A 14,394-nucleotide genomic window follows, 5' to 3' on the forward strand; every position below is an offset into this window, starting at 1 on the left:
TGGTCTCGGATGCTGATATTTCTGTTCCTCATCAGTAGTCAACCGCATGTCGCGGTGCTCTATTCATTGGCTTCTAACGTGATATAAGCGGTGATACACGTGTCTCGTCGTACGATTATCTCTCAAACGAATTAGATCTCACAAAAATAATGTTAGAACTTTCTAGTACCCAATAAAAACATATATCTGTGGAATGAATATATTCTCTGAAAAACTTCACGCTTCTGCAAAGTGATTTTTAAATGTGCGTGTATAATTTTTATAATATTTAATTGTTACAACAGTGTACGAATAAATTGCACTCATATATTGTGTGTAGAATAAAACGGAGATAAAATTTTCTACCTATAAACACTTGCCATAGCTTGTGTTTAATAAATGTATGTGATAAATAAATTTATGATAGATAAATACAGGCGCGAACTGCGTATTGGTGCATAATTCATCGAGCTGTGATAAAGGAGAATCGATTGAATCGAGGAGAAAGCACGAGCCCTTTCGCCAGTCTCCTCAAGTGCTTCGCAGACAATATCTCAAACACGCCGTCGGCCTTGATCTTGATAGAAATCCAGGTGAGGTTGTTGATCGCATCGCGCCGCACGTGCATTCAATTCTTTAGAACGTGACGATCGATTCGGAAAAACCGACTTCGTCGATGCAACGATGTATGCAACTGCTGACTCGTCCCTGAAAGTGCCCTTGGCGTCGTGACATTGATTAAAGTTCTCCACGCGCTGTATCTTTCTCTCCTTTCGCTTATTTAATTCGCGAGAGGTCCTTGATCGAAAATTTGTAGAAATTTAAATAATGTATTTCCCAACAAGAGATATAAAAAATATTTTTTTTAATGCAAGAGCAGACTTTTATCAAATTTGTAGAAGCGCCTGAATTATTTAAATAATGTATTTTCGAATAAGATATATAATTTTCTTTAAATATAAGAACAGACTTTTAAAAAATTCAAATATCTGAATTATTTGAATAATATATTTTTTAAGATATAAAAAGATTTTTTTTTTAATACAAGAACAGATTTTTATCGAGAGATAATATGTGTTAATTAATGGCATATATTTAGATTAGGTGAATATATACTATGGATGTGTACATGCCTTTTTTGATTTATTAGATAGGAGAAGAATACGAAGAAAGTCGAGCAGTCAAAAACAATGGCGAACTCATGTACGAGGTTTAACTCGTAATTTGTGGTATGATGATTGAAAGTGATATTTCACTCTTTCCTTCGTCTTCAATACCGCCGCATATCATTTAAGCCGAAATTCATTGTTGAAATTGGAGCAAGCTTTTTTCAACTTGATATTCCGCGAAACATCGCTGTTTCAGAAGCATAATTTCTGTTATATTTTCACGAAAAAGAGATTTTTTACAAATCTGGTACTCTTTTAACGATAACAAATTTAATCAATTGATAATAAAAAATCTAGAAATATTAAATTGTAATAAAATAAATTTGTACGTCATATTTATATTTATTTATAGATTTCAACCAATATCCTTTGTAACAATTAAATATGTTTGTCAATCGCACAGAAAGAATTAAAAGACACTTTTATAGACTGATACTCTTAAACGTAATCTAGTGCGCCGGGGACACCGCGGATGCGTTCACCATAGCAAATCGCCGTCGTTGTCAAAGTCGAAAGTTACCGGCTAACTTTCACTAATAACCCAAGGAGGAAGAAAGAGAGAGAGAGGGATACAACGTTGCGCGCGCGCACACCCGGTTCCGCATGTAGACGAACATTACGAAGCACTGAAAGGCGTGCCACTTGTCTCGGTGGCCTGGTTTCGTGTCCCACTTTTGTGTCGGACTGTACGTGAACATCTTGGACACGCTAGCGTGAACTCGCGCTTACTGTATGCCGTTGAGGAATCGACCGAGGATGGTGAACAAAAGATCCCGGGTGCCAAGATCGGCAGGGAAATCGGAGATGTAGCGAGTCAGTCAATCGCAATCGTCGTTAATTTTTCATGCATAATTTACATATTTTATTTGATCAGTATGCAACTAAGATGAACGATCATAGATCTCCGTGCAATTTCAAAATACGAAAAAAAGCGAAATTTATATTATATTTTTAATTAATTTAAAATTAATATATATTATTAATTTTAAAGCATGTAAACATATGCTTTACTATGCAAGATATGGTAGATAAATATCTTATCGTTAATAAAAAAATTCTGCGTTAAGAAATGATACAATTAAAAAATTCTGGACAAGTCATATATTCTTTGTGTTAACCCTTTTGCATGAAACAATTATTTATTATCCTGAGATAATACAGTACATGATGATACAAGATACAGAGAATAAGATAAGATAATAATGATGAATAAGAAGATATATAAAATATAGATTTTGCAATCTATATCTATTCTATCTATCTACTATAAATAATAAGCCTCTGAAATAATGAAACAAGATTATGTAATACGAAGCAGTCGCAAAAATCATTGCGTTAAAAAAAAATTTACAAACGAATTCTCCAGAATCTGTCATGTTTTACGAAGTAGATTTTTCACAGTTCCGCCTAGCAATTACCACTTTCCATCAAGGTCCACCGACTATTATTGGGTTCCCTTTGAACTCCTCGCCGTTCGATTAAACGGGACGCTTGCGCGATTGTAAAACAAATTTTATTTCGTCCGATTGTAACGAGCGGGTCGCGCTGCGTAAAAAAAAAACTTGTAAAAAAAGGTACGATGCTCTTTTTCATTTGAGTGTTTTTTTGCGCTTTTAATAGAACAGCGCCGGCGAGACAGACGGGAGATTCTGATTTCAAGGTGAAATCGCGAGGGAGGCGGCAAAATGATCCGGTGCCGGATCAGAAACAATCGAACATAATTTGCGAATAACAGTGGGTTCATCGTTGACGGCTGGAGGAAAGAAATGATTGCTCTCAAAACTGGAGCGCTTATCTGGCTACTTCTGATCGCTAATAACTGCTCTCTCGCTAGCAGAAAAAACAACCGATTCCTAAAGAATTTTGGTAAATAAATCCATGCTATATTTTCAATTCATTTTCAGTTGTGTCAGTGATGATAATGATTTACTGATCTAAATACATATATATGTATATATTCTTTTAGATCGCCTAGAAAAAGTGGAAAATCTCGAAAATGCAATCGATTCACATGGGCAGATGAGATTCTTTGACGAACTTGGGTGTAAGTATATTATATTGTTATATTTAGTTATTATATTTAATAACGTATTATTATTGCTTCAAGTATGCCACTACGAGGTGGTCTTGCCCGTTCAAATTACGTTATCGTGAGTGTAAGTAACGGCAAGTAGGCGTTAAAATGAATTTTAAGGATTGCTTCGAAAGAGAAAGGCCAGTCGTATACGCTTTGAATAATAAATGAATTTTCTCCCACGTCAACCGAAAAATGGACGGGAACTCGTGTCACCTTTGTTTCTGCTATCGTTAATGCTTAAGCAGGATTTAAATACAATAGTACAATTCGAGTACGCTCGATTATCATGCATAACATCTCGCAATACAATCAAAATGGTAAACTATATATTTCTGGTTACCTCTCTTTCTTCAAAATTAATTTGATCTATTTTGATTAATAATTGAGTGACGTAGAAAAGATAATTCAATAGATACGTCTATTTCCGAGATTTATTTAATAAAGAGAGTTTGAGAAATCGATTGGTATCGGATAAATTTTAAGATGACAAACCGGTTAACATTCACCGGATATACATATTTAAATAAACTAAGGCAATGACCTATATCTTTATCTTATAGGCAATTTAATATTTATCATTACTTTGCATGTAATAATTGTCAATCGATCGAATCAAATTATAGTTTAAAATAAAACATCATTTTTTTTATGCATATATAATTGATTGAATTAAAATTAGCAAAAATATTTATTATTAACTTGCAAGAGAATATATTCGAATAAGAATTGAGAAGAAAGGTTGGAGAGAAAGATCCTTTTTGAGCAATAATTTATTTGGCGCCGCAATCATCTGACATTTCTCACGAAAAAGAGATTGCGAGTAATATTTTCTACTGTAAACGTGAACAGAACACGAGAAAGATTCACAGTTGAGTTAACAAGGGAGACGAAATCGGAATCGTACTTGAAAGGCCACTTACTGACGCTTACTTTCTACAAGAATATTTATAATGAAGCGCACGAAAGCTCTCAGTTTTCACTGCGACCTCAGTGAATCCCTGGTCTCTGTCGTTAAAAGCGTTTTACTAGTTTTACATCCTTCCTTTTATCGAAAATAAAACCCGGTACTCACTAAATTACTTCTACATTAGTTGCTGAAATTTTAATTTATTCGTAGCACGGTTTAAGCATCAGTTGTTAATTAATTTCTGCCAAGTGATATTTGATCTGCATTAATGCAAACACTATCTGATATTACTTTTCTAATCTTGTTCCTGAATTGAACGTAACAGGTAAATATTCCTTGTTAATTTACTCTCGAAGAAAAAAATACTTTTAGTGAAACCATGCGATGAAATTGGGTCGAAATATCTCAGTGTGTCAAATCTATTTGATGTGAATAATCATTTTAGTCAATTGAAAGCAGACGATTTCTCGAAAAAAAATTCTTTATTTATAATAAAGATCTATCTTTTATTTATGATGAAGTTATTATTTATAAAAAATTATTCGCAACTTCTAAATTTTTATTAATTTCGAGTCTTTACTAATTGGTAATATTAAACAGTAAAATATTGTTTAATTATTTTTTAAATGAAACGATACACATTGTCATTGACAAAATTATTAAATTCCACTAAAACAAATGAAATAATAAAAAATAAAAAATACATTGGAAAGTATCTCTTCACTATATTTTGACAGTAATAAAAAATAACAATAGTAAAATCAGTAATAGTAACGAAATACAAAATAGCTTAAACACTTTAAGGATTTGTCAAAGAGGTTCATCTTCTGATGGATGATTTTCCATCCTCGCAAAGCGGCTATGGCCCAAATCTTGATGAAGTTTTCCCGCTATTCAAAGTACGACAATCCCGCGTCGCGGCAAAATAATTCAACGAAGAAAGAAATGGAAAATAACACGCACTGCGTTCGGACGATGGCCAAGGTGGGGAACCAATGTAGGACCAACGGACAACACTGCCGCCGCCGTTGCGGGAAAGCTGATGCCGGTGAAAGCAGCGGACGGCTCTTTAGATGCGAATCGAGACTCGTGGGACATCGGCTTAAGCTAGTCCACGTGCAGAAGGCGTGCATTGTCACGGCTTCTCCGTCACCTCTCGGTGAAGTGTCATAAGGAACCTCCGAGACCTTTGAACCGGTTTCTCGATCGTACGTACGCGATCTTTGGAAAAAAGAGATCCATCGATCGATCATCGTCTTGGAGCTCATGGAAAAGCGACGCGCTCGAAGTTACTCGGAGAAGAATCAGTGATATCAAAATGGCGGAAAATTTGCATTGGATTTTAAGGATCGTCCGAGATTATTGTACATCTCGCCGGAGCCTTCGATGAAGCCAGAGATTTGTGAGAAAACCTAAAACGCGTCAGATATTTGTTATCGTCTATAGACTGTCAAGGATCTATAATTCAGAATTAATTGGTGATTATGCTAAATATATTCTCGAAATCTAAGATCTTTTTAAAAAGATGTCAATATTAATTGATCATCGAACAGGAGGTGGAAGTTATCATTCGTAAGAGGAAGAATAACAAGAGAGAGAAGTTGGCGAGCCAAAGAAATTGCATGCTAATTAATTCTTTAAACGTTTGCCAGTGAAATTTAAACTAGTCAAGCCTTGTAAGAGATTTTACAGCCTTACACTAAATCAAGTTTCTCCTCAAATAATATCGAAGAAACTCGATCTTGAAATCTCTACTCTTTTTCGTCAAATGATTTTAAAAAATGTACCGTTCTTGAATTATCTTCACCATGGTGAGTTTCCTTTAATTTTTCTCAGTGTGCAGTGAGATCACGATGACGTGCAAGGTATCCCCGAAATAATAAACAAACGTCACCATGAATATCGTGCTCGGGATGCTTCTGATCACCGTAGCCGGCGCTCTCGATCATCGTGACAGCTACTCGTGGAAACGCAGAGAGGACATCAAGGTCGCGGCCACGAGCCGACCGGTTCCATCAATTAAGGTTAAAGAAGTTCGCTCGCAGCGATCCAGCATACACTTGGGTCAAAGATCGAGACCGTCGAGTTCGCTCAAGGGCGACGTTCCGCAAAGTTCACCGAGAAGATTCGCGGCCGCCGAGGATTCGGACGAGCAGCAGAATCTCTGGAATCACAGGACGAGGCAGGAAGTGACGCGCGAGAATCGAGCCATCGAGAGCACTCTGAAGAACGTGATCGGCAGCCCGCCCTTGCACAAGGTCGAACAGTATCAGTACTTTTCGAATTTTCCGCACGGCAGCGATGAGACCACCGACGCCATATTGGAGAACGCGGATTATCCGCAGAACGCAGTGTTCTCCAAGGACGTTCAACAAGATTTTTTCGATCATAACGCGAAGGAGGAGGAGAAGGAGGAGGATTGGAGCGGGCAAAACGTATTCGAGAAGAACCTGCAAGGGGAGGAGGAAGAAATTAATGTTCAGGAATTTCTAGACGAAGTTAGACAGAAGAAATTGAATGGAGAACTCGAGGAACTGTTGAGTGGACATCGCCAGGGCAGAAGGAGGAAGCTCACCAGTCAGCAGCAAGGTGTTCTGCTAGTGGAAACACTTAGGAAGAAGCGTAATCACACCAATGATCATCGAGGACATGGTTCCAATCTCCAGAGTGGTCTTATGGATATGCTGGGCCGAAGTATGTTTGTAAATGGAACGAAAATGTTGTTGCTGCGGATATTATCGAAAGGATTTAAAAAAAGTGTTTCTAATCGAATAAAATATTAATCTTGAACGTACAATAGATTGCTGCATATCAAAAAATATAAAAAGACGTAAAATATAAATAAAAATAAAATAAATAAATAAACATAAAATAATATAAACGAGGAATATATAAAATTATACAAAATTAGCAAGATAATTCATCATCTTATATATAATACTTTCGAGATTTTGTAAAATTTGGCATTTAATATCATTAATTTTCCATTAATAACATAAATTGATAAAAAATCAATTATTGACGCATTTATATGTGTGAAATATTTTCGGTGAGCTTATGGACATTAATCTTTTGAAAAAAAAATACGTCCCAAAGTGGTGTAATTAAAACGGAATTGCGTGAGATTGAATAAATACATCGATATCGTGACAGATTTTCATAATTGATTTTTTTTTTATAATATTGAAAATAATTCTAGTTAAATCTTTCCTTGTCAAAATGTATTAATATTAACATTGTCTATCTCCATCAATATTAAATCTATCCATCGTGGAAATACTGACATTTATGGAATCAAACAATCTGTTTCAGTGATACCGCAAACGTGTAAATACAAAGGCGCAAAGTTCGAGTGCGGCCTAAGCATTAGCTGCGTTTTAGGCGGCGGTCGACCTGTCGACCTCTGTTCCGGAGGTTTAATATGGAGCTGCTGCGTGGACGACGACGACATACCTGAAAAGATACGACCAACCGTAGGCTTGTTACAGAATGCCAGTAAGTTTCTTTTCGCAGAGCATTTTCAGAGCCAAGAGATCCGGTAGTATATATAGAGACGTAATTTCTGACTACAAAAATGAGTAGATTTTAATTGATAAAGTTGCGAATTGTCCTTTGTGTTATCATTTAGACACGGAAGAAACGCCGTATGTTATTTTCTCACGGAAGAATTTTATATTCTAACAATGTGCCTCAATTAATTCTCGAGGTCCTTTTTATCCATCTCGTCGTGCCGCTATAAATTTACGACATCTTGAAAGAGAGTCCCTGTCCTCGAATGTCGCTAAACCGAGACTTTCTGAACCGAGACCTCGCGGTTATATCGCGCTTTCAGCGCGACTCGTTTGAGAGAGAACGACTCTCTTCCAGTAAATTTATTCAATTTTTAAAACATATTAATTTTATATGGACTAATCTTAATCTTTATTCATAGGAATTATCTAAAAATGACGCATATTCAGCGTGATAGAAAAAAAATAGATTCTATAAATTAACTTTCTGGGAAATATATGTGTAAAGTTATTTTAAATCAAAGGGTCAAGCCAATTAAATTGGGAGAAGGTTGAAAAAGTTTGATTTATCGTTTTACTGAAAGGAGACACTGGCTGGAAGTAACCTGATTTCTATTCGGCGACACCAACCGAAATTACACAACCAACAGCGTCCAGTTAGTGTTGCGCGCGCGAGACCACCGACAGAGTATACCGGCCCCCGACACTTTCAAATACAGTTATTCACACCTAGTTTGCGACGGTAAACGCGTTACGCGTTCGCAGAACTTACGCGGCTTTCTCAAACCGCAAGTCGCTCACCGTAACTACGCGGCCATCAATACAATAGCGCGATTAGGAACACGAGGAAATAATGTCACTGACGGAGCAGGAACAATTACAAATTATTGTACATACACATTTTTTTCATTATATTATTTATAACGTACAAATAATCTTCGATATATTAGATATGGTCCTCGTGATGGTCGCCACGATTTTTAAGGCACTTATAAATTATTTTAATTATTTTGATCGATTTTATCGTTTCGATCGTTTTAATTATTTTGATCATCACAAAACAAAGTAATAAAACAAAGAATTTTTTTATTATCTTGATTTTAGAGATTATTTTGATTGTTTTGATGGTTTTAATCATTTTGATTGTTTTGACTATTTGATCAAACATTAGTCACATATCTATCTTTAATATTACAATAGTGATTCAGTATATTTATCAGGCACTCAGACACACGATAAATTAATAAGTTTACGGATTAGCTAAACTACATGTTATAGACAACATAAAGTCAGTCAAGTCTATTTACTATTTACGTATTCAGTGAACTTCCTTGATAGTGAAGAATTACTTTAGGAAATTTAAAATAATTTATTGAGTTGTAATGCAACTTAAAATGACATTATTGAATTTTTTTGCTGTTCTCTTCTACATTATTATTAAAAACACACACACACACACAATGGCTCCATTTAAAAAAGTGACTTTGCTTTTTTATCGAAAAAAAAAAGTATTTGGCTAATTTATATTATTGCAATTTATTGCCGGTTAGAAAGTGATACATTTTTGATAATAATTTATTTTATCAGATTTTTTTATCGTAAGTTCTTTTAAGTACCTTAAAAACCCTGACGACTATTATGAGGACCACCCTGTATACCATTTTTTTCTGATTTCTATAAAAGCGCCTCAGAATAATAGTAAAGAGAAAAATTACATTTATAATATTTTTAATCCTCCAATTCTATGACTATAAAATCCACGTGTATAAGCACCTGCATATTAAATTGACACTCATATATATTCTTAATCTACTAATCTCGAAATATATACATATAATATCGCGACGTTATCGCGGACTTAATCGCGACGCGAGTGATTCCGAATAGCTAATATAGCGACATGGTTACGTTGCCCAGCGTTTTCCCTAAATCTCGGGCACCAACAGCCGTACGTGGACGACGACGTGCACATTTATGGGAGCTCGGTTAGGCCCGGGAGGCCTTCGCCAGGTCAGGGAGAAGTGGTCCATCGGCCCACGTTCGCCGCAAGTGGTGTCAGCAAGCCGACGAACCTTTACGATCCGTCTTATGCGATCTGGAACCACGATCGGCCGAACGATCTCGCGATCGGCTACGATCGGCCCACGTACTCCGTCACTCGTCCTCCGCATCATCACACGGTCCAGATGGATTATCCTCAGGACGAGTACGACGGTGGCGGCTACCACCAGCCCGCCACTTCCAGCATACAAGTTCCTGCGATCGAGGATTCGTCCAATGCCGCCGTGGACTACTCTAGATACCGTGGTAATCGCACAAAATATGCACACGCAGACTGATTGCACCGATATGTGTATATGTGTGTCGGGATTTGTGAAACCGATTATTTATTGACTTATTGATTGAGCGAGTTCGGATGTTTCCGATGTTCTAAAGGCGCGCAAAACCTTTTGCCGATGCGCCCTGCGTAGCATGGAAAACTGATCTCATCGAAATTACAATTAAAAATCGTAGAGTTTTTTGCAATTGATCGAGCATACGCTTCTTTGCACTCGTTGCAGTAGACTGAAAGTTCTTCTAGATCGCACTTGATTATTAGTTTGGATACGCTCGACGTCGACTGAACTATAATCGATCGCAAACGAGCATTAAATTTGATTCTAATCTAATTATGTTAGATTAGAAGACAGATGTGTGTTATTATGTATTGCGATCTAGTAGATAACTATTGAGTACAATCTGTCGATGATCCAGAAAAAAAGTAGTTTGATTTTAAAGAGTATAGAAAGACAGAGAGGATGAATTATAGCTTCGACGAAAATTGTTATAAAAATGCACAATTACGAGACGTACTGTGACGAGTTTTGTAAAACAGATGACTCGCGAAATGCAACATTTATTACTGCTAAAATATAAATTGAGATAAACTATCGATCCACGTATTCAAATAATCGAAAAAAGTTTTATGGCCGAGACAATATCCAAACGAGCACGCAATTTTTCGCACGGAAACTGCACGAGAATGAGTACTTCCGCCATCACATCGCACATTCTACTGCACAAAGCTGCCGGAAAACGATCAGAAAACTGGATTTGTGAAGATAAAAAAATGAGCGAACGCTGAAAAATGACTGTACAGAAGACAAAACCCAAGGACAGAAAAAGCGAAAAACAAGAAAGACGATACTGAATAGAAGACGCAACGGAATACGGAAGAAATAAATAATTATATTCTTAATAGTTCTCTTAAATATTAAACTGTAAAGTAGAAATATAATATAAAAATTGATTATATAGATTTTTATTTTAATATTTTCAAGAAAAATATAAAACTTTTAAATATATGTGCGTGTATCTATTTCATTTATATTTATATATTTTGAATTGTATTCATATTTATAAAAGGTTCTATTTGTGTCGAGAAAATCTTGGAGTAATCAATCTTGAATAACATCTCTCTATCGCGGTAATAAAATTATAATATATTCTTCAAAGTTGCGTGAACTTTCTACATCTATAATAACTTGCTATACTTATTTTCTGCTTTCTGTCTCTCGCCAAGGCGCAAACAACCTTCCATATAAGTTTAATTGCACTCAATAATTGTAGAAAGTATCAGTTGAAAAAAAATTTTTTTCAGCACAAGTTATTCTCGTATTTGAATTTTCCTCTTTACGAATGCGAATCGCACAAGTGCAATAGCTTTTCAATCCTTCATCCCACCCAGAAAAACATCGACTCGCAACTGTCACATAATATCACTCGCAGAGTGATTATATCAGGCACTTGCTCTCTCACGCTTATTCCTGATCTCTAATAAGGGACTTGTCATTTCAGGCTGCGGCGAGCTCTACACCAGGAGCAACAGGATTGTCGGCGGCCACTCGTCCAGTTTCGGCAGCCATCCGTGGCAGGTGAGGTCCTTCTCGCGCAGTTTCCTCCTCCTCCTCCCGTCGCTGCTCGGTCACCATAAATATTTCTCGCGGAGCGACACACACGCACTCTTCCTTTCCCCTGCATTATTCATCGGAGACGAGCCATCAATTTGCTCGTCTAGCGAGGAGGAAAGAGAGGGAAAACAAGGGAAAAATAATCTATTAAATCTCCTCGAAAGGCCCGCGAGCCGTGACGCGGCCTCATGGATGCATATTTCATATGTAATGCACCGTTAAACGAGTCTCTCGACGTTCGCTCTGTTACAGGCCGCTATTATCAAATCGGGATTTCTCAGCAAGAAGCTATCCTGTGGCGGGGCCTTGCTGAACAACCGATGGGTCGTCACCGCGGCGCACTGTGTCGCGACGTTAGTATCGTGATATTACGTTATCGTAAGGAGTATAACATGATAAGAATGTTGATCGATATGCATATTTTCTATGCCAGGACGCCGAATAACAATTTGAAAGTTCGACTTGGAGAGTGGGATGTTCGGGATGGATCGGAGCGACTGCTCCATGAGGAATTCAACATCGAGAGGAAAGAGGTTTTGCCTTTGAAAATACGATTTTTCCTTTAAATATCAAATTCTTTTAAATATCGATATCTTTTTAAAGCCTTATTAATCTGAGAATATATTTTGCAAAAACACGCACAATATAATTTAAAAAAATATATGAAATACCTTTTTTTATATGTATAGAGAATCTTATCTCTTATTGAGAGAGAAAGATGATAACTCGATAACAATAGTGTTAAAAGTCGAATATAACAAAACAGGTACACCCGCAATATTCTCCTAGCGATTTTCGGAACGACGTGGCTTTGGTTAAGCTGTCTCGGACGGTAGCTTTCAAGCATCACATTGTCCCGGTTTGCCTGCCGGCGAGGAATTTGAAGCTCTCCGGCAGAACCGCAACCGTCGCTGGTTGGGGACGAACCAGACATGGTCAAACTTCGGCACCATCCGTTCTTCAAGAAGTCGACGTCGAAGTGAGTACACTGTCGCGGCCGACGTATTTTGCCTTTGATGATAAAACGCCTCCTCGATAATGTATGAGAGCGAATTATACGCTTTATGATATAAATGTGTAATAATATCATATTTTTAACGTGTCATTTTTTTTCCATATTTTCTGTTTTTAATTTTAAACAATGTTTTTTATAAGATTGGTATATTTAATAGATAATGGATATTTAATATCATTAATATTAAAAAGCTGCATGACAAGAGTTTGTTCATTAAAAGAAAAATTATAAATAAGAGATACACATATATCTGTACACATGATATTATTTAATTAAGCGGTAGATAATTCTCATTATTATAATATATCAGTGTTATATATTTTTGTTCAGGTAATACCGAACGAGAGGTGTCAGAGATGGTTTAGAGCAGCTGGGAGAAGAGAAACCATTCACGATGTATTCCTATGCGCAGGTTATAAGGAAGGTGGACGAGACTCTTGTCAGGTAATAAGATTAATTAAATATAGATTGATTATATAATTACATTATTAATTAATTAAATATAAATATTAAGAGATAAAATATACAAAATAATAGAAAAAATATTTACTTAATATAAAATTTTTAAGTTTGATAATTAGCTAGACACATGAAATTATACAAAATTGTGTACAAGTCAATTTGTAATAGGGCGATTCGGGTGGACCACTCACGATGTCGGTGGAAGGTAGACACGTTTTGATCGGTTTGGTTTCCTGGGGCATCGGGTGCGGTCGCGAACACCTGCCCGGTGTGTACACCAATATTCAGAAATTCGTACCCTGGATCGATAAAGTTATGAGCTAAGCAAAGAAGCGATATCTCAGTTCCTTTGAAGATTGTGGGTTGCTTCGCCCAAAGAATAAGAAGAAGAAGAAGAGGAACATGCGAGAACGACGCGCACAGTTACCAAAGTCTTGACTCATTCTTTAAGAACTTTTGCGATCGTATTCTCGGATCGTTATTCTTGAACGACAGGCACTCTCTCGAAAGTGCCAAGAAACATGATGTTTGTTACGGCGTTGTATAAAGTATATTCAAAGCTGATAATGAAATTGAAAATTACAATCAATGTATCCCAATGATCAATTTACTATGCCGGGACACAAAGTTGTCGAGATGTTGATTAATAGTAATTAATGGGATATTTAATATAAAAAAAATATTTAAACTGCTTGTAAGTTTCGTTGTTGTTACGCGTATATCGCAAATAATTTATTATCATACATATTAAAATCAAAAAGCATGATTTGTTTCCGAATTTAGTTCTGTTATTTAAATATTTATTTTTCAATTAATATAACAAATTATTGAATTGAAATATTCTTTTTACAATAATTATTTATATTACATAGAAATTCGTTACATAAAAATTCAAGAAATATTACGTATTTTAAAAGTATTTAGAAAAAGTATTTACTTTTTAATGACACGTGATGTAAAATATATGAGAATTTATTAAAATTGTCTTGAGATTCTGTGTAAAAAAATTATTATAGTTTTCCAAACATGAAATATATACATACGTATTTGAAAAATATGAACAAAGGCAGCAGGAGTTATGGAAAAAATCCGATAAGAGTAGTAAAAAAATTAGCAACATTATCAATATTTCATTTTATATCACTTTCTAGATAAGTATAGATAAACTTTTCCTTTACAATGATAAATATAATTTTTATTTGCTAGAGAGATGTGCGCATTTGTTTTCAGACAGATTTTTCGATATTCTTATAATATTTTTATTTTAAAGACATATATTTATAAAATGCAACTGCTCGCTTTTGCGATAAATAAATATAACAGAGA

General features: G+C 35.8%; 1 protein-coding gene across 2 annotated transcripts; it reads left to right on the forward strand.

Annotated features, from left to right (window-relative positions):
* The first annotated feature begins 5,219 nt into the window (after nucleotides 1-5,219).
* Nucleotides 5,220-13,815, forward strand: LOC145949014 (uncharacterized). Of its 2 annotated transcripts, XM_083058684.1 has the most exons (9): nucleotides 5,220-6,826; nucleotides 7,445-7,627; nucleotides 9,559-9,948; nucleotides 11,479-11,555; nucleotides 11,844-11,944; nucleotides 12,025-12,124; nucleotides 12,358-12,570; nucleotides 12,937-13,050; nucleotides 13,237-13,815. In XM_083058684.1, the coding sequence occupies exons 1-9, from the start codon at nucleotides 6,028-6,030 to the stop codon at nucleotides 13,390-13,392; spliced, it is 2,133 nt and encodes a 710-aa protein (XP_082914810.1). In that variant the 5' UTR covers nucleotides 5,220-6,027; the 3' UTR covers nucleotides 13,393-13,815. The 2 variants fall into 2 exon arrangements, with proteins under 2 accessions (XP_082914810.1, XP_082914809.1); XM_083058683.1 differs by lacking the exon at nucleotides 9,559-9,948.
* The last annotated feature ends 579 nt before the right edge of the window (nucleotides 13,816-14,394 follow it).

The sequence above is a fragment of the Prenolepis imparis genome, unplaced genomic scaffold, assembly GCF_030444845.1.
Source record: "Prenolepis imparis isolate NDT839.2.m4 unplaced genomic scaffold, iyPreImpa1.0 SCAF_2, whole genome shotgun sequence".
In the NCBI taxonomy this organism is placed as follows: Eukaryota; Metazoa; Arthropoda; class Insecta; order Hymenoptera; family Formicidae; genus Prenolepis; species Prenolepis imparis.

What these genes read in the sequence shown, in the direction of transcription:
- LOC145949014 (XM_083058684.1), top strand. Translation starts at nt 6,028, where the DNA reads ATGAATATCGTGCTCGGGATGCTTCTGATCACCGTAGCCGGCGCTCTC. An exon ending in AGGCTTGTTACAGAATGCCA is followed by an intron (nt 7,628 to 9,558) that starts GTAAGTTTCTTT and finishes TACGTTGCCCAG; the next exon opens with CGTTTTCCCTAAATCTCGGG. An exon ending in TCAACATCGAGAGGAAAGAG is followed by an intron (nt 12,125 to 12,357) that starts GTTTTGCCTTTG and finishes ATAACAAAACAG; the next exon opens with GTACACCCGCAATATTCTCC.